The sequence below is a fragment of the Chrysemys picta genome, chromosome 2 (assembly GCF_011386835.1).
Source record: "Chrysemys picta bellii isolate R12L10 chromosome 2, ASM1138683v2, whole genome shotgun sequence".
In the NCBI taxonomy this organism is placed as follows: domain Eukaryota; kingdom Metazoa; phylum Chordata; order Testudines; family Emydidae; genus Chrysemys; species Chrysemys picta.
In genome coordinates this window covers 3432086-3451623 of record NC_088792.1, presented here as the reverse complement: position 1 = coordinate 3451623, position 19538 = coordinate 3432086, and the positions used below count along the sequence as shown (strand labels likewise).

General features: G+C 53.1%; 1 protein-coding gene across 4 annotated transcripts; it reads right to left on the bottom strand.

The window, feature by feature from the left end:
- Window positions 1-5815: 5815 nt before the first annotated feature.
- LOC135981875 (zinc finger protein 777-like) lies at window positions 5816-19298 on the bottom strand. 4 transcript variants are annotated; one of them, XM_065586575.1, is made up of 8 exons: window positions 19107-19278; window positions 18294-18423; window positions 14515-14889; window positions 10866-10989; window positions 9738-9851; window positions 9152-9262; window positions 8955-9053; window positions 5816-7855 (listed from the first exon to the last, which is right to left on the bottom strand). In XM_065586575.1, the coding sequence occupies exons 3-8, from the start codon at window positions 14854-14856 to the stop codon at window positions 6696-6698; spliced, it is 1950 nt and encodes a 649-aa protein (XP_065442647.1). In that variant the 5' UTR covers window positions 14857-14889; window positions 18294-18423; window positions 19107-19278; the 3' UTR covers window positions 5816-6695. The 4 variants fall into 4 exon arrangements, with proteins under 4 accessions (XP_065442647.1, XP_065442646.1, XP_065442649.1 ...); XM_065586574.1 differs by lacking the exon at window positions 18294-18423 and having other exon boundaries at window positions 19107-19298; XM_065586577.1 differs by lacking the exon at window positions 8955-9053 and having other exon boundaries at window positions 19107-19272.
- Window positions 19299-19538: the final 240 nt, after the last annotated feature.

Genomic DNA, 19538 nt, shown 5'->3' with positions numbered 1-19538 from the left:
AGGCTGGGAAGTCTAGTTATGGGGCTGGGACCATCAAACAAGCTGGGAGGGGCACGGGGATGGGGGGGGGGGGTCCTGACGGTGTCTTCCAGCCCCCCCGACCCCATGTTGTTCATATGGACATGGAGCTGGGTGCTGGTTCCCCTGAGCCGTCTCCCAGCCCGTGTCCTGCTTTGGGTGGGGGAGGTAAAAGTCCATGTCTCTGTCCCGGCAGCCCCTTGCCTACCTGGATGCTGTATCCTGAGCCACGCACTTCTGTGCTAGTGTAGCTTTCCCCCGAGTCCAGGCACACGTCCCGTCCCCTTTCCTGCCTGGCTTCACCGGCCAGGGCCAGGTTAATGCAACCCCGGGCCCTAGCAGGTCATCACACTGAGGGACCTGCCGTGCAGACCCCTTCTTACCGCTTCTTTGGAGGAGCAACGGGTGTGGTAGTGGCACCCCCCGAGAGAGAGAGAGAGAGAGTGTGTGTGTGGCGGGGCAAATAGCAGCCCCCTAGGAGCAGCAGTAGGGTGCCTCTAGGGTTACCATATTTCAACAATCAAAAAAGAGGACGGGAGGAGCCCCACCCTAGCCCCGCCCCTGTCCTGTCCTAGCCCCGCCCCTGCCCCTTCCACTCCCTCCCACTTCCTGCCCCCTCAGAACCCCCAACCCTCCCCCCCACTCCTTGTCCCCTGACTGCCCCCCAGGACTCCACCCCCTCCCTAAGCCTCCCTGCCTCTTGTCCCCTGACAGCCCCCCCCCCCAGAACTCCTGACCCATCTAAACCCCTCTGCTCCCTGTCCCCTGACTGCCCCCTCCTGGGACCCCTGCTCCTAACTGCCCTCCAGAACCCCACCCCCTACCTAAGCCTCCCTGTTTCTTGTCCCCTAACTGCCCCCTCCTGAGACCCCCCCCCACAGCCCCAGACAGGTGGGGGGGTCTCAGGAGGGGGCAGTTAGGGGATAAGGAGCGGGGGGGGGTGTTTGGGAGTTCTGGGGGGGGCTGTCTGGGGGTTGGGGGTGTAAGGTTTTGGGCAGTCAGGGTACAGGTGGGGGGGGTCTCAGGAGGGGGCAGTTAGGGGACAAGAAACAGGGAGGCTTAGGTAGGGGGTGGGGTTCTGGAGGGCAGTTAGGAGCACGGGTCCCAGGAGGGGGCAGTCTGGGGGAGGGTGTTCGGGGCGGGCTTTCTGGGGGAGGGTGGATAAGGTTTTGGGCAGTCAGGGTACAGGTAGGGGGTAGGGTCCTGGGGGACAGTTGGGGGGGGTCTCAGGAGGGGGCAGTCAGGGGACAAGGAACAGGGAGGCTTAGGTAGGGGGTGGGGGTTCTGGAGGGCAGTTAGGAGCAGGGGTCCCAGGAGGGGGCAGTCAGGGGACAAGGAACAGGGAGGCTTAGGTAGGGGGTGGGGTTCTGGAGGGCAGTTAGGAGCAGGGGTCCCAGGAGGGGGCAGTCAGGGGACAAGGAGCAGGGGGGGAGGGTTGGGGGTTCTGAGGGGGCAGGAAGTGGGAGGGAGTGGAAGGGGCAGGGGCGGGGCTAGGACAGGACAGGGGCGGGGCTAGGGTGGGGCTCCTCCCGTCCTCTTTTTTGATTGTTGAAATATGGTAACCCTAGCTCATCCTTTAGAGGTGTACCGAGGTCTAGACAGGCTCCTGAGCGAGTGCATCCCTCAAAGCCGGGTGCCACTCAAAGCAAACTGGCCACTCGGCTACTAGGGAACGCCGCACATCCTGGCTTTATAGTGCCTAAGCCCCTCCCACTTGCCAGAGCACTTCCTGCCAGGGCATTCATAGGGCGCAGACTGGCCACACCCCAGCATATAAAGGTGACAGATACCCCCCCCTCCCCCCAGTAGCTGCTGAGATGAGGCGTCTGCCTATTGACTCCCCACTCAACCCCCCCCCCCCCCGAAAATATCCCACACGAAGAGGCCTGGCTACGCAGCCCTCTGCCAGGCTGGTAGGTACCCGAGTCTGGCCAGCTGGGGCTGCCTCTCTCTTTAGTCTGTCGTCCCCTGGTATTGGGTGAACTAATGTCCGGGAGTGAGAAGAACGGGGTGGCTGGCGCTTGCTGATACGGTAGGGCCTCACTCATGCGCCTGGGTGGGTGGCGATTGTTATGCCAAGCAGGACATGCCAGCCCCAGGGCACGTGGTGGGCTGCCAGCTCTAGCTGCGTTGGCTCGTAGTACTGGTGATGCCCAGAGGCCCCTGACTCGTTAGCAATAGAACCAAACCCATGTGTGGTCCTTGGCCTCTCGCCCCACAGAGGCTGCACAGGTGTCTGGCTCGAGCCCATGACTCTGTTCTGGGTGCCTGTGTGACGTCACTTTACTGGGCTCCAGTTAAATGAAGAATTTCAGGCTCTCTGGCCTCAGCCACAGGTCGTCAGCCCCGATGGTGGGTGGGCGTAGCCTTGCCGCTGCCATTGTAACCAGCATGTTGGCTAGCCTTGCTCGGAGCAGGCTGCACCACGAGGCGTTAGTGCCACGTGCCCAGAGTCTTGTCTACATTAAGGCTCCCAGTGAGTAGCTTCAACGGTGAGCGCTTTTGCAGGGAAAGTCTAGTGTAGGCACAGCAAGGGTTGCCAGGCCAGCCGCTTCCGTCAGCACGAACCAACAGGTGACCCCAGTGAGGGTGGGAAGGCCAGGGGGTGGGCGAGCAATTGTGCCATGGCCATGGGAGTTTTTTGGCCAATGCTGTTTGCCGTACCTGGCGGCTGTGAGGCGTGAGCTGGGTGACCTCCAGCTGGCTCCCCGGGCCACCTCACAAAGCTGCCCTCACACCTTGCAGCAGAGGCCAATCTGAGCACCCCTTGGGGAGGGGACACGCCTGCACTGGGCAGGGTGGGGGGGGCTTTGCACCTGCTTTGTGGATAAATGTGGGACCTTCCATTGAGTCTCACCTGGAACAAAGCCAGCTAAAAACACTTCTTAGGAGGAGCCGCCCCTTTAGGGCAACACCCCTGGGGAGGCAGAGGACGTGTTGGGGCCAGATGGGTCCAAGCAAGGAGGTGCTGCTAGCGCCGCTGTCCAGGAAGGGGTGGCGCTGCCCTGAGAAACCCAGGCCCAGGACAGAGAGATCAGCGAGCTAGTGAGAGTGGAGCCTGCTAGGGGCAGAGGCTCTGCAGACAAGTTTTCTAGAGAGAAAGCCACATCCTCCTGCCCTCAGGAGATGGAGGGATTGGCCACAAGGAGCCTCACACCTCATAAGAACGGTCAGACTGGGTCAGACCAATGGTCCATCTAGCCCAATAGCCTGTCTCTGATAGTGGCCAGTGCCAGGTGCTTCACAGGGCATGACCAGAACGGGGCAACGATTGAGGGACCCAGCCCCTGGCAGTCAGAGGCTTAGGGACACCCAGAGTTGCATCCCTGACCATTTTGGCTAATAGCCAATCATGGACCTATCTTCCATGAACATATCTAATTATTCTTTGAACCCTTATACTTTTGGTCCTCATAACATCCCCTGGCAATGAGTTCCACAGGTTGACTGTGCGTTGTGTGAAGAAATACTTCCTTTCATTTGTTTTAAACCCGCTGCCTATTCATTTCATCCGGTGACCCCTGGTGCTTGTGTTATGTGAATGGATAAATAACACTTCATTCATTTTCTCCACACCATTCAGGATTTTATATCATATGGGCTTCATTCGGTGCCCAAGGGTGCAGGCCAGCAATGTGCATCTCTGTGCCCTGGGGGGGCCGATGTACCATGCCATGTTTATACCTTCCCCCTCCAGTATTGCAATTTATGTCAGAAGTGTTATAAGGACAACCTAAAAAAGTGTAATATTGACATTGACACTTGCCCAGGATCGCTTAAAACGGAGTGAAGTCCTACGTGCCGGTCCCCTGCATTCTGAACTTGCTCGCCGACAAGCCGAAGAGGACAAGAGGCACAGGAGGAAGGAGAGACTGGCTCCCAGTCATGGTGCACCTGGAAACATCTGCCCTCATTGCAATAGCACACGTGGTTCAAGGATTGGCCTTATTAGCCGCCTGAGCCATAACACCCATGGAAGATGATCATACTCAGTAACAAGTGATTGCCCATCCTCATACCTTCCCCCTCCCCCGAGAGTACCGCCTGGGGCGCACTTCCCCCTCCCCAGCCACCACTGCCAACATTGAAGACTGCACCGGGGGGTCTGGGCCTCCTGTGAGCAGTTGGGTGAGTGGTTCTCACTGCTGTCAGTGTGTCCGGCCGCCACCAGCCATTGGAACATGAGGGTGATAGCAGGCCTGAGTGTGAGGGGGGAATGCACATCTCCTCCCACAGCGGTTCCCTCATCAGTAAATGGGAAAGAGGGAAGCGTTAAGAGGTTCTTCCCACCCTGGATGAATTCATCCAAGTGCTGGTGCCGCAGGAATCCATCTACACTTAAAATGTATCAGCACAGCTGTGAACGGCACCCCCTGCCCAGCCTAGCTCAAACCCCAGCGGAGAGGCAGCTGGACTGACAAAAGGGGGCTGCTGTTGCTGAAGCTAACAGCATTCAGGCTGGTGTTGCTGTACCAGCTTCCGGTGGTCTACACTGTCTGCACCCCCGGTCTATGGCAGCATCGGCTCTGAAATGCAGATCCAGGCTACCAGCTCTGCGGAGCGAAGGCAGTTCAGTTTGCGAGTGGTAGAAAAGCACCTTGCAGCAGCAGATGCTTTAAGATCTGATTTAATCCCACTTTGTGCCTTTTCCTGCTGGGCCCCCCGGGGGACATTGATTTTACCCAGTAGAGGCCAGTCAATAAGGGGGCACAGTCTGCTATGAATAACCCTTGCCTTATGGGAAGGAGCAAATAACACTTCCTTATTCACTTTCTCCACCTTCTATAGACCTCTATTATACCCCTCCTTAGTCGTCTCTTTTCCAAGCTGACGAGTCCCAGTCTTTTTAATCTCTCCTCAGCTGGAAGCCGCTCCAGACCCCTAATCATTGTGTATCTTTTCCAATTCTAATTCAGCTTTTCTGAGATGCAGTGGACAGGACTGCACACAGCATTCCAGGGGTGGGTGCACCATGGATTTGTAGCGTGTCATTTTGATATTTTCTGCCTTATCTGTCCCTTTGCAAACGGTTCGTAACAGCCTGTGCGTTGGGTGCTCTGCTCCTGCTGAAGCAGGAGGGATAGCTCAGTGGTTTGAGCGTTGGCCTGCTAAACCCAGGGTTGTGAGTTCAATCCTTGAGGGGGCCACTTAGGGATCTGGGGCAAAATCAGTACTTGGTCCTGCTAGTGAAGGCAGGGGGCTGGACTTGATCTTTCAAGGTCCCTTCCAGTTCTAGGAGATCGGATATCTCCATTAATTAAAAAAAATTATTAAAATTAAAAAGCACTACAGAAGACCAGCTCAGAATGCACCGATCTGGGCCCAGGGCCCAGCGGTAGACTTGCAAACACTGGTCTGATCACAGCTGCTCTGCAGGGAACTGTTACCTGTCATCTCCTCAGGGAGCCAAGGCCCCAAAAACAAACAAAACCCAGCTGTGTAGACAAGCCTGCAGGTCTCAGTTTGCGGGAGGCCTGCAGGCAGCTATTGGGAAGGTAAATAGCTCCTAACCGGAGCAGAACTGCAGTGTGAGGAGCAGGGGAGGGCCGAACCCCCAACCTGACACTCCACTGTCGTTAGCACTGCTGTGGCAGATGCAATGCCTGCTCTGGAGAGGTCTCACGAGCACCCACACGACTCCTAGGTCGGGCAACGTTCAGCGGAATTGAGCTTGGCTCCAATTCCCCCCACAGCCCTTTTAACTTCTGAATTACGTGTTTTGACCTTTAAAGTGAAATACTCCGAGTCTGCCTTCCTGCGGCAGATCATCACACCTCACGGACATGCACGCTTTGACCACCCTGCACCCAGCTTAACTTTATTTTTTGCTGCTGCTCCAGGGTATTTGAGGGTACCACCCCCACCACCAGCTGCAGTGGGAAGCAGGAGTGTCACAAATAGAACCAGTGACCAACAGAACAGAAATCACTGCTTCCAGTTTGCCAATCGCTTCCCCGGACTGGCAAGCAAGCCAGACACTGCATTCCTGCTCTCATCCGGCACGGCGGAGCTCAGCTTCCATTTCAGGAGGGCTGAAGGTGGTGAGGCCAAGTGGTAAGAGCATAGGCGGCCTGCAGTGTAGACCTGGCTCTGCCCCTGGCTTGCAGTGCAACTGCAGGCACTTCTCAGCCACACCTCCGAGCCCCCAGCCGTACTGACTGCGGGAAGCCACCCAGTGCGGGCAAGCAGAGCGCATGTCTGTAGCACCCTGGAGGACAAAGTACTGTTAACCCAGCACTCCTGCCGACGTGCTGACACTCACTCCCAACAGCCTGTGCTCCACTTCTTCCGTCGTGGCAGGAAGTCGTTCACGTTACAGCCGCTCGTAGGCCTGAGCTGCGCCATCCCCGCAGAGCAGAGCCTGCTGGCGACGTACGCACCGGCAGTGCCAGCGGTCAGGAGACTGTTCGTACAAAACAGCTGCGGCCACTTGGATGCTTCCAACGCATTGTCCAGTCCGTCGCGGGGGCTCTTCCCCGGGCGCGGCACGTAACGGCTGCTTGCAGCTCACATTCAATACGGTCTTGCGTCACTGCCCCTCGCGTCCAGCGCTCCCCTCCCATCCGGCACGCAGAGAGGGCGTGGGATTCACTGCATTGTTTCACATGGGGCGGATCTGGCTAGTCTCTGGGGGAGGCTCTCCCCGTGCAGCTCCCAACGCAGGGCTCGCCCCCCTACTAGCCGGTATTTTCCATTTTCAGGTACAGCAGCTGGCTCTTGAACTCGGCCCCCGACGCGGCCGGCGCACCGCCCTGCTGGCCGGCGTGCGCGCACTGGTGCAGCCTCAGGGACTGCTGGCAGCGGAAGCTCGTGGCGCAGGCGGAGCACTGGAAGGGCCGCTCGCCCGTGTGGACGCGCTGGTGCTTCAAGAGGTGCTCCTTCTGCACAAAGCTCTTCCCGCACTCGCCGCACTGGTAGGGCCGCTCGCCCGTGTGGATCATCTGGTGGCGCACCAGCCAGGAGTGGCAGACGAAGCTCTTGCCGCACTCCAAGCACTTGTAGAGCTTCTCCTTGGTGTGGTTGCGCAGGTGCTTGAGGAAGTAGGGCTTCTGGGCGAAGCTCTTGCCGCACTGGGTGCACTTGTAGGCGCGCTCGCCGGCGTGGGTGTTCTGGTGCACGGTCAGGTTGGTGAGGCGGGTGAAGCTCTTCTCGCACTGGGCGCACTTGTAGGGCTTCTCGCCGGTGTGCGTGCGCCGGTGCTCCACCAGCGTGGAGAGGCGGCTGAAGCGCTTCTCGCACTCCAGGCACTTGTAGGGCTTCTCGCCGGTGTGGGTGCGCTGGTGCTCCAGCAGGGTGGAGAGGCGGCTGAAGCACTTGGCGCAGACGCTGCACTGGTAGGGCTTCTCGCCGGTGTGGGTGCGGAGGTGGGTGGTGAGCGTGGACTGGTGGATGAAGCCCTTGCCACACTCGGGGCACACGTGGGTGCGCTCGCCCGTGTGGGTGCGGTAGTGGTTGGTGAGGTTGGACTGCTGCGTGAAGCCCTTGCCGCACTCGGGGCACACGTAGGAGCGCTCGCCCGTGTGGGTGCGCTGGTGCTGCACGAAGTGCTCCCTGCGGCTGAAGCACTTCCCGCACTCGGGGCAGAGGTAGGGCCGCTCCGTCGCGGGGGCCCCCGGGCACACGGTGCTGGCTTTCAAGGGGCTGAAGTCTCTCTCGTGCTGGGTGGGTTTCTCTGGCATATGCACTGCCAGGGTCACGTTTGGCCCGTTGGAGGGCGGGCCGTGCTCGGCGCTATGGTAAATATTCTCTTCCGGTCTTTGGGCCGCAGTCCAGTGCGGCTCCAGCTCCTGCGAATCTTGCTCCTTGTTCTTCTCGTGGCTGGCGAGCCAGGCGTCGGCTGGAACAGGGAGGGAAGGCAAACGTAATTCACAGGACAGCCTGGGAGAAATGAAACTACGCTGCATAAAGGGGTGGGGGGAATCAACTCTCTGGCCATGCATCAGAGACCAAATGAGGGGAAGGCTGGGCCTCTGGTTACAGCACTAGGGTCTGTCTCTGCCACAGGCCCAGGGCAGAACACAGCCTCTCTCTGCCTCACTTCCCATCTGCTAGTGGGGGACAGCAATCCCTCTACCTCCCAGGGCCGTGGGGAGAATAAAGACACAGCTTGGGAGGTGCTCTCCATAAGCCGCCCCAAAACTTCCTCGTCATCCATCTTCAAATTCCTCTGCAAACCTCTCCTTTGCCATGACACCACATAGCCTCTGACACACAGGCTGCACGGGCTGTCATACGGACCAATATTGCCCCTTGTTCTCCTGTCCTCCCCCATCTGTTTGTACCCACGTGTTGTCTCGTCTTACGCTTAAATTGTATGTCTCTCGGGGCAGGGACTGTCTTTTTGTTCTGTGCCTGTACAGCGCCTAGCACAGTGGGGTCCCGATCCAGGACTAGGGCTCTTAGGAGCCACAGTAATACAAATAATGAACAACAATAATAACGAAGACCCTGCAGGACTCTCATACTACAGGGATGGGGCCACCGAAGAGAGAGAAACAGTTCGAGATTGAAAGGATGCTGGCAAGTCTTTGGATACAAACCCTCCCTGCCACACAGGCAAGTAAGGAAACGACTGATTCTATCTGGACTCATTCCTGAGAGATTTCTCCCTAAACCCCTACACGGGGAGAAACAAAACAGGAACTTCACAATGGGCCAAGTTCTGCCCTCGACTGCGCCCACGCAGCTCCCATTGACCCCACGCACGGGCATGCACGAGAAGAAGTTGCTCCAGCACCTCAGTGCCACTTGGAGCAGAGAGTCACCAGGCCAGAGAGCCTAAGGGAGAACATTTCTTGTCCCTGATCCCTTCCGGTCAATCTATCCAGGCATTTCTACAATGCTCCCCTCCGGGACAGCATCGGAGCACCCCAGGGGGTTATCAGCACAGCAAAGTCCCACAGGTGGTCTCACTCCCGCCCCCAAAGCAGTCCCACCTGACTGTTGGGAGGGACAAAGTGCCCTGTGGGGTATGCAGCATTCTTCTTCCTGCTGCGACCGAGGCCTGTCACAGAGATAATGCTGCTCACGCTGGCCTAGAGAAGAAGAGCTTTACAAGTATAAAGCTTTTGTTCACGCTCCTGCTTTTCAACTAGACTGCCGGGATTCCGAGTCACCTGCGCCCATCACACACCTGCCACGGGCTCTGCAGGGGCTTCTCTTCCGTCTGCATCCTGCTCCTCAGCCATTGGCTCTTCCTCTTGTTTAATCTGAGCGGCGATTTCGAGGGTAGACGGCGCAGACGCTGTGCATTGAAAAGAGAACTCAGTGCGGGTTTTCTAACCATCACTGCCCGACCTGAAAGAAATAGCTCGTGCCTCCCGGGTGTAACTGGATAGCAAAGACCACCCATGCAGCCGAGCCAAGTCCTATTGCTAATGCAGCCCTCACTCCTTTTGAAAATTGTTCCCTAAACCTTTCAAAACGATCCCAAGCCCCCAGACCCTCCGGCTCTGGAGCAGGCAGTCACTGACTAGAAACCAGCCTTGCTAAAGAGGATCTAGAGGAAACAAACCAAGTGGTTAAGTGCACTGACCAGTCCGCACACTCAGCGAGGAGGGACTAGAGCCAGAAATAGTTTTGATTGGTAGAGACAAAATCAGACATAAGAAAACTACTGATTTTTCTTAAGCATGCAGCTCTAATGGCAGAGGGAGGCTCGTTGAAGTTACAGCTGCTCGCTTCACCCGCTGTTTGAGTCGATTTCAGCCAACCCTCACCTGGGCTGGGATCTGCAGTGGTTTCTCTTTCCTCCGACTCCTGCTGACCCCTTGCACACGGCTCTTCTCCTCGCTCAATTCGGGACAGGATGTCAGGTTTGGAAATTGCATAGTCTGTTTATGGGAGAGGACATAGTGGCTATTAATAAACAGATAACTTATAGCAAAGAATTGTGACTTATTTTAAATCAATCCCCTTCTATCCCTGGAGGCGATCTGTAACCTGACTGAGTAAAAAGCAACCCCCGCATAGCGCCTCCTATGTGGGATGTCGAAGCACTTCACAAAGAGCAGATGAATCTCAGCCACCTGGAAGCCAGAGGAGTATTGCCACTGCATTGCACGAAGAAGGAAAGAGAGCAAGTGACATGCCCAAGGTCACACAGGGTCTGTGGCACAGCTGGGACCAGAACCCAGGTCTCGAGTTCCAGTTCCACCACCATAATTCCCTTACGCAGGGACATCGGTTACTTGCACCGCTTCTCTATGACATACCCTTTATGCAGCAGAATTTACCACACCACACACAGCATCCGATTCGCATCTCTCATGCACACACGTAAGTTACAGGTGAGTGAGTGCATCGATGCCAACAGGAGTTCTACTAGTGATCAAGACAGCGCAAGATCAAAATCAGGCCCACAGAACACAAAAGGTTTTCCACATACAGGTCTGTCTTATCTTACGTGCATTTAACAGGTGCGATTTCCACTTTACACAGTCGGCAAAAACAAAAACAGAAAAAAAGAGAAAAACAACAGTTTTAATACTATACCTGTAGTACGGGCGATTTCGCCCGCCATTGAACTCAATGGGGTTTTGGCTATACGCGGTTTTCGCTTTACGCGCTAACCGCGGAACAGAACCCCGCGTAAGATGAGACAGACCTATACAAGGGCTGAGCCTATGAGTAAATACAACCGCTAGTCACATCTCGAGAGCACCGAACACTGACCACCGCCACCACGCTGCGCATCGGCTTTCTGTCATGACAAAACTGAATGCATGCAGGCAGGCGTGCAGCCGCAGAACTCACAGGAGTTTAAGAACACCCCTCAGCTGGTGGAGTCAAGCCAACACTCCAGAAGTCAAGCATTTTCTAATAAATCAGTGAAAAACGTTCCCTACCCAGTGAGATCATATATTCATAATTCCCCTTCATCACATTCTTGTACAGCTCCTTCTGCCAGTCTTCTAAGTTCTCCCACTCCTCCTGGGAGAAGACGGCGCTGTCATCAAACATCACCGGCACCTGCCATCAAACATGCACTTAGCTCTTTGCTTTAACTCATCTCTTATACTTGTGTCACTAATATATAAAATAGATAGGGAGTGCCTAAAAAAGGCAACTAGATTTAATGCAGAAGATGGGCATTTTTTAAACACACTGTTTATGTGACAATTTAATGTTCATTATATTTGAAAGAACAATAGTAAAACGATGCAACAAATGAAAACAAAAGGGGACAGAATTCCCTGACGGGGAGAAGCAAAGGAAAACGGTTTGTATTGCAATGCCACAGAATGAAAGCTGAGTTACAACGAGACTAACAAAAGCCAGAAGGGTCCCATTTAATATCATCACTCGATACGATTCCGGCTGCACCAAACATGGAGCAACATTTCTTCTCCTCTAACAAGTATTTTTCTTAGATATTTTAAAGTTTATGGTCAGAAAGATACAGGGCCAGATTCAGATCTTTTGCACTGGTGTGAATCTAGAGCACCACCATTGAGTTACTCCAGCTTTACTCCAAGGCAGTGGAAAAGTATGCCTTGTTTTGTGGAAAATAACCAATTCGTCTCCAGTTGCATTCCAGACTGTTAAAGCTACTTTGTAGCACAATAAGGTGCTGAGTTTTGAGCTATTAAAAGCATATTGGAAACACTTTCTACGACATCTGCACACTGCACTCGGACATTACACAATGGGCGCTAATACGAGAACCTGGATACGCTGCTGTAAATCACAACAATCCAAGTCGAAACACTGGGAGCAGAAGAGGGATAATTTAGCTTGGTGTAGGAATGAATTATGAAAGGAGGAGAAGCCAGAGACGACATCATCAGTATCAGAGGGATGGTAAGGAAAAGGGACTCACTGTTAGTGTTCATTAAAAAATAATTCCCCTAGCTTTGGATGAGGAAGGATTACCGCAGGTCTGACCAGCAGAACCTTTGACATATCTTTATTTGAGAAGTTAGTCTCTGTATGTCATAGAATGAGACCATAGAGAGAGACCATAGAATATCAGGGTTGGAAGGGACTCAGGAGATATCTAGTCCAACCCCCTGCTCAAAGCAAAACCAATCCCCAGACAGATTTTTGCCCCAGATCCCTAAACGGCCCCCTCAAGGATTGAACTCATAACCCTGGGTTTAGCAGGCCAATGCTCAAACCACTGAGCGATCCCGAAGTCTTCTAGAGACCCTTTAGGAGATCACAGTTCAGAGAGAAACTGCAAAAAAACAAAACATCTGCCTCTGGCCGTACAGACAGGCCTCAGTACAGGGAACGAGGGAAAATGAGTCCAGACATACCCGATTTGACGTCTTTCAAAGCCACGAGAGCTAGACCACTCAAGCAGGGTCACTGGGAGGGATTGGATCCTAGGTTGGGGAGGGAGTGTGGGCAGAGAAGACAGTCTCCTGGAGGAACAACTATGACCTGAGGCACTGCTACCAGCACACTACCAACAGCTGATCTTAGTAACTTACCCTTCCCTCGGAGCAGCACAGCTCCTGGCACAGGAGGGAGCGTAAGTGCTTCTCTCCTCTCTGAACAGGGATTCTCGGCTGGCCTGGAGGTTAGGGGTGCTACTGCATGCTTAAGTTTATCTCCAGAGAGGATAAACTCGCCCCAACAGCCAGCACAAGAGGGCTGCAGTGAGAGTGGGGATTCTCCTGATAAGAGCCCCAGATGGACGGTACAGGGACGAGTTCTAGGCAACTATCCAATGAACCCTCCAGACCTAATGTGACTAGCTAACGCTAGTGGCTAATCAAGGCACTGCCTCTATTCAAACTTTTGCAATGGGGAATGAAAGGGCCTATGGATCAGAGATATGAAAAATCTAGGACTATCAATTAATCACAGTTAACTCAAGTGATTAACTCAAAAAAAAAATTAACCTGGTTAAAAAAATTAATCTCAAGTAATCACAGTTTTAATCATACTGTTAAACAGCAATAGAACAACAACTGAAATTTATTCTATATATTTTTGGATGTTTTTCTACATTTTCAAATACATTGATTTGAATTACAACACAGAATACAAAGTGCAGAGTGCTCACTTTATATTTTATTACAAATATTTGCAATGTAAAAAAGAAAGAAAATATAGTATTTTTCAATTCACCTCGTATAGGTACTGTAGTTCAATCACTTTATCGTGAAAGTGCAACTTACAAAAGTAGAATTATTTTTTTACATAACTGCACTCAAAAACAAAACAATGTAAAACTTTAGCGCCCACAAGTCCACTCAGTCCTACTTCTTGTTCAGCCAATTGCTAAGACTAACAAATGTGTTTACATTTACGGGAGATAACGCTGCTCGCTTATTTACAATGTCACCAGAAAGTGAGAACAGGCATTTGCATGGCACTTTTGTCGCCAGCGTTGCAAGGTATTTATATGCCAGATATGCTAAACATTTGTATGCTCCTTCATGCTTCAGCCACCATTCCAGAGGACATACTTCCATGCTGATGACAGGTTCTGCTCGATAACAGTCCGCACTGCTTGGGATTGACGCATGTTCATTTTCATTATCTGAGTCAAATGCCACCAGCAGAAGGTAGTTCAGGTTCTGTAGTTTCCAAATTGGAGGGTTGCTCTTTTAAGACTTCTGAAAGTGCGTTCCACACCTCATTCCTCTCAGATTTTGGAAGGCACTTCAGATTTTTAAACCTTGGGTCGAGTGCTGTAGCTATCTTTAGAAATCTCACATTGGTATCTTCTTTGCATTTTGCCAAATCTGCAGTGAAAAAGTGTTCTTAAATCAAACAACATGCGCTGGGTCGTCATCTGAGACTGCCATAACACAAAATATATGGCAGAATGTGGGTAAAACCACAGAGCAGGAGTCATACAATTCTCCCCCAAGGAGTTCAGTCACAAATTTAATTAACACATTTTCTTAACGAGCGTCATCAGCATGGAGGCATGTCCTCTGGAATGGTGGCTGAAACACGAAGGGGCATACAAATGTTTAGCGCATCTGGCACGTGAATACCTTGCGATGCCGGCTACAAAAATGCCATGCAAATGCCTGTTCTCGCTTTCAGGTGACACTGTAAATAATAAACAAACCAGTTTAGCTACTGGTTGAACAAGAAGTAGGACTGAGTGGACTTGTAGGCTCTAAAGTTTTACATTGTTTTGTTTCTGAGTGCAGTTATGTAAAAAAAATAAATTCTACTTTTGTAAGTTGCACTTTCACGATTGACTGCTCTACAGTACTTGTATGAGGTGAATTGAAAAATACTATTTCTTTTCTTGATCTTTTTACAGTGCAAATATTTGTAATAAAAATCTCAAGTGAGCGCTGTACACTCTGTATTCTGTGGTGTAACTGAAATCAATATATTTGAAAAGGTAGAAAACATCCAAAAATATTTAAATAAGTGGTATTCTGTTATTGTTTAACAGTGCGATTAAAACGGCGATAAATCGCAATTTTTTTTTTAACCTTTTGACAGCCCTAGAAAAATCCCTTTGTTACCCGATACAGGCTCAGCCTTTACTTCCTGTACTAATTGGGGTACGATTACCTTGGGGACTTCTCCATTAATACCAGGGGGGAGTCTCAGGATCCAGAAGTTCCTGTTCTTCAGCAGGTTCTCCATGTTCTCCAGCCTCCTCTGCAGCAGCCCGTACTCCTGGATCAGAGTTCCCAGCGCGGCCCATTTACTCTCCAGCTGGTTCCCAAACTCCAACTCGGTTTTCTCACACTCGAATATTTTCTTCTCAGCCGTCCCAGTTCTCCCTTCCAGACTCAGCAACCGTGTGGCCAACGAATCCACCTTCCTCTCCACAGCTTGGATGGCAGCCACTAGGGTCCACATCGAAATCTCTGCTGTTTGCACCGACGTTTGTTCAGGCTGTGAAGACATCGGGCGCTGCGACTCTGCATCCCACTCCTGAGCCTGTTTGCAAGGAGAGAGACGGGAAATGGAGCTAGAGTCAGATACAGAGAATCTGCACAAGAGCCGCTCACACGCTGCGGACTCCTCAGCACTGTGCGATCTTTACTCCCCCAGCGGCGCTGTCCTGATGTGAGGAATGAGCTCTTTTGACATCTTTATTAGAATTATAAACTCCTTGAAACGAGGCTCATAAAAGGTTCAGCTGCCCTGGGCTGACATGTGCCATGAATAATAGCTACCCAGCTATTTTCTTCTTAAATTAGTGCGGTGACGGTCTGAAGCGGAGTTTGTCTGCAGAGCGTCAGGCATCCTAGACAGAACTTTATACCCACACAGGGGAGGTTTAAGGGCTGCCTCAGCTCGCAATCGAGTCAGTTTCTACAGTGAGAGTTAAGACTAGCGTCAGTTCTTACAACTGCCCTTTCGTTAGCCTGCTCGTTTCAATGATCACACACTCCTCATTTCTGTTAAATGTTTCTCGTCCCTGTTGCTGTGTGAAAGACCCAGAGTGAAAACACCTACACGAAGGGCTGTCAAATGCCCAGTGTAAATAAACAAAGAAAAGAACCTATAATTTTCCTCTAATTTCCTTCTGTTATAGTCTTTTCCGCTGTTATTTGTAACACTATGAGTGATTTTAAGTTGATGTCCCCTGGACGTTTGCAGATGCCGTGTTGTGTACATTCATATAGCTATAGCTGCTGCATGAGAGATGCGACAAACAATTTTAGTGAAATACAAGCGTGTGTACACACGGTACCAATAAAAAGTGGTTTTAAAAGCAGTTTTGGAGGCAGACAAACGCTCTGCATGCTGGTGGCTTGATCATTTTCCATTCGAAATGCCAAGTCCGTTTATTTGGAAGAAGCTAGTGTAATGTAGCTCTCCTACTGGCAGTCACAACCCAGTGGATTCTGGTCATACAGGAATCTATCGTGCTCTCCTGCCAACCAGCAGATCCTGACTGGTGTCCTGGGAACCACAGAGTTAGCAGCTCTGCGTTTTTCATTGAATATCTTTATCCACACTTTTGACACTTACGCACTCAGGGGTCCCTCAAATTCCCAGGAACTATTCAGACATGTAAAGTTACTCACATGAATAAGTGTCACTTCCATTCCCGCAGACTCTGATCCTTTGCTGCAAGTCAGGCATGCGATTCTAGTTCATTTCATTCACAGCCTAAGCTACTGAATGGCAATGATGCCTGACAAAGTTTTGTCACTGACAGGACCTCTCATGAGAGCGCCACAGGAACAATGTACAAGCAACGGAGGTGGTGTCATCTTTAAAACAGTGTCAGACACTAGAGGAATGAGACAGAACTGTACAGCAGAAAGGATCTATTTTAAAATGAAGAGTCACAGTGACAATCAGAATCTAGGCTGCCTTTTCAAAACTGATAACCCTTGCACACAACGCTCAGAAAGATTATCTTTGCACGCAGCTCAGAGGTAAGCAGCAAAAAAAGGGTCTGAGGCCTTGTCCACACGGGAAAGTTTGACCAGTTATACTGGTATAGGCACACCGGTATAACACCCTACACCCTCATTCGGGTGTAACAGCACCTGTTCCCAGTTTAGAGTCAGAGCGTTTAAGGCCAGAAGCGCCCACCAAACCATTTAGCCTGTCACAGCCCACCAACCCCAGCCAGCTCCTTCACACTAAACCCAACACGGGAAGTTTGCCCAGAGTAATACAGCCCACAAGAGACTAGTCTATTATCTCCTTCCCAAGCAACATAACTAGTCTGGTTTAAATTCCTACCTTAGCTTATACAAAAAAACAAAACAAAACCCAAAATCTCTCCCGTGTAGACCAGACCTGAGTCCTTAACACCCAAATCCTACACAGTGAAGAAGAATTTAGCTCATTCGAAGCTTGGTACTTGTTTTCTACCGGCCCAACCCAAAGCATCATCCCCCACATATTTTTACTCAGGATATTCCACACACATTTGTCCACTGCCGGGATCAGTATTCCAAGAATGCCTAGAGGCCCCAGGCACAGTCAAGGCCCCATTGTTAGTGATATTCCTGTAGCGTTGAAGAGCCCCAGTTACGGACCAGGACCCCGTTGTGCTATGCCCCAAAGAGTTCACAGTCTGAAGTATGAGACAGACAGAGACATGGGGGAGTACAAGGAAACAACGAGACAGTCCTGGTCAGCATGGTAGGCAGTGGGCTCTGCACACCAGTCGCTTAATCACAGTGAAGTTTTTTGGAGACCTGGTAGCTTAGTGAATGTTTGGGGGGCGGGGTGCTCTCCCAAGCATGAGGGGCAGCAGGGGAGAAAGCAGATAGGCGACACGTTTGAAAATCTAACCAGACGGGGAGGATGGGGCTAGGCTGTCAAGACCCTTGAAAGTGAAGGTCAGTAGCTTTTGTTTGTTGAGCTGGAGAAGAGGGAATGAATTGGCAGCAGGTTTAAAACAAACAAAAGGAAGTATTTTTTCACACGATGCACAGCCAACCTGACAAACTCCTTGCCAGAGGATGTTGTGAAGGCCAAGACTATAACAGGGTTCAAAATGGAACTAGACAAGTTCATGGAGGATAGGTCCATCAATGGCTATTAGCCAGGATGGACAGGGATGGTGTCCCTAGCCTGTTTGCCAGAAGCTAGATCACTTGATGATTACCTCTTCTGTTCATTCCTTCTGGGGCACTTGGTTTTGGCCACTGTCAGAAGACAGGATACTGGCCTAGGTGGACCTCTGGTTTGACCCAGTGTGGCCGTTCTCATGAGCCTGTGGAAGGATTCAAAGCAGGGAATTACATGTTCAAAGCAACAAGCTATGAAAGTGATCTTGGCAGCACCACGCTGAATGGACACAAGCCGGGCAAGATTGCATTTGCCAAGGCTGGGGGAAGGAGGTGGCAGTAACTGAGAGGTGAGCAGATGAGAACCTGGGGATGAGCGTTTCAGCCGTGTGGCTGGACAGGAAAGGCTGTCTCTTAGAGATGTCGTGCAAAAAGAATCAGCAAGATTTAGACGTAGCCTGGATGTGAGGACCTAGAAATTGATCTGAGACAAAGATGAGGCCCAGGTTACAGGCAGAATGGTGGTGCTGTCCACAACGATCAAGGAAAGAGGTAGCAGTTAAGACTAAGGGGAAGGGAGAAAGGTTAAGAGTGCTGATTTAGCCATGTTGAGCTTAAGCTGACAGCTAGAAGCTCACAAGGAGATGTCAGAGAGACAGGCTAAGAGTTCAGTTTGGCCAGAAGGAGACAGGTCTGAAGCAGAGCGATAGGTCTGTGCGCCATCAGCACAGAGAGGATAGTTGGATTTGTGTCTGTGGATGAGATTACCCAACGATAAGGTGCAGAGGGAGAAAATAAGGGTATTGTACGCGCACTGTACAAATATGTAAGAAGAGACGGTCCGGGTGGTGAAGAGCTTACGTTGCAAGGAATCAATGCAGCAGACACCTGCCCAAGTAGTCCCCCACGCGAGAGCCGTCTCCCTGAAGTCAAGGGGACGCCTTCCACGGCAGAAGTTATGCAAGTCTGGAAGCATTTCCAGGATCAGGACCTAAACAGACCAGACAGATAGAGGATGAGAGAAAAGCGACCGCCTCCTGCCATGCCAGCGAACAATGGGAACGCTGGGCAGACATAACCCAGTGCCCACAACCCCCTACCCCCAAGTGCCCCTTGGAGGGCGGGGAGCCACAGCCCCTGGATTCCAGGGGAGTCATTCAGCAGAGGGACAATGGGGAGGACCGGCTGGAGCGAAGCGGGAACCCGCTGGGCTGTTTCCAAGGCAAAGTCACGGCCCGGACCCCGAGGAGTTTAACATCCCAGGGCCGGGCCGGGACCCCGCAGGCCTGAGCCCCGCGGACCGGGACCCGCAGCAGTGGGGGCGGGGCTGACGCTGCGAGCGAGGGGACCCGGGGGGCGAGTCAGTGCCGGGGGGGGGGCCGGGGAGGGGGAGTCAGTGCCGGGGGGGCCCGGGGGGGGGCTGGCGGGAGTCCCGGCGGGCGGGAAGCGGATCCCGCGGGCGGGAGGGGACCGGCGCTGCCCGGCCCGGGGACTTCCCGCAGCTCCAGCCCCTGGGCCCCGCGGGAAACGCGCCGAGACCCGGAACCGAATCCCCGGGGCCGGTCGGTTCCGAACGGAAAACACCGGCCTGGGCCCGGCAGTGCAGCGCCCCGGCCCCGGCCCCGGCCCCGGCCCCCTGTCCGCCCGGGGAGTCCCCGCCCGCCGGGCCCTTACCTGGGCAGCGGCCCGCTCGGCCATGGCCCCCCCGGGCGGGGCTTCTCCAGCGGGCCCGGCCCGGCCCGGCCGAGCTCCGCTCCCGCTCCGGGCTGGGCAGAGTCCCGGCGCCGCCTCGCCTCGCCTCGCCACGGGCCGGCCCCGCTGCCGGGCGGAGCAGAGCGAGCGCGGGGCGGGGGAGGGGTGTCCCCGGTCTTCTAGCGCCGGCAGCGCCCCCTGGCGGTCCCCCTCCCACATAGCCCTCCCCCTCCTCCTGCCCACCCCCACCCCCACCTCTATCCTCCCCATTCCCCTGCCCCATCCCCCTCCCCCTATTCCCCACTCCCACCCCATCCTACTCCCCACCCCTCCTCCTGCCCATCCTCCTCTCCACATTTCCCTCCCTCCACCCCACCCCTACCCCTCCTCCTACCCATCCCCCTCCCCACATTC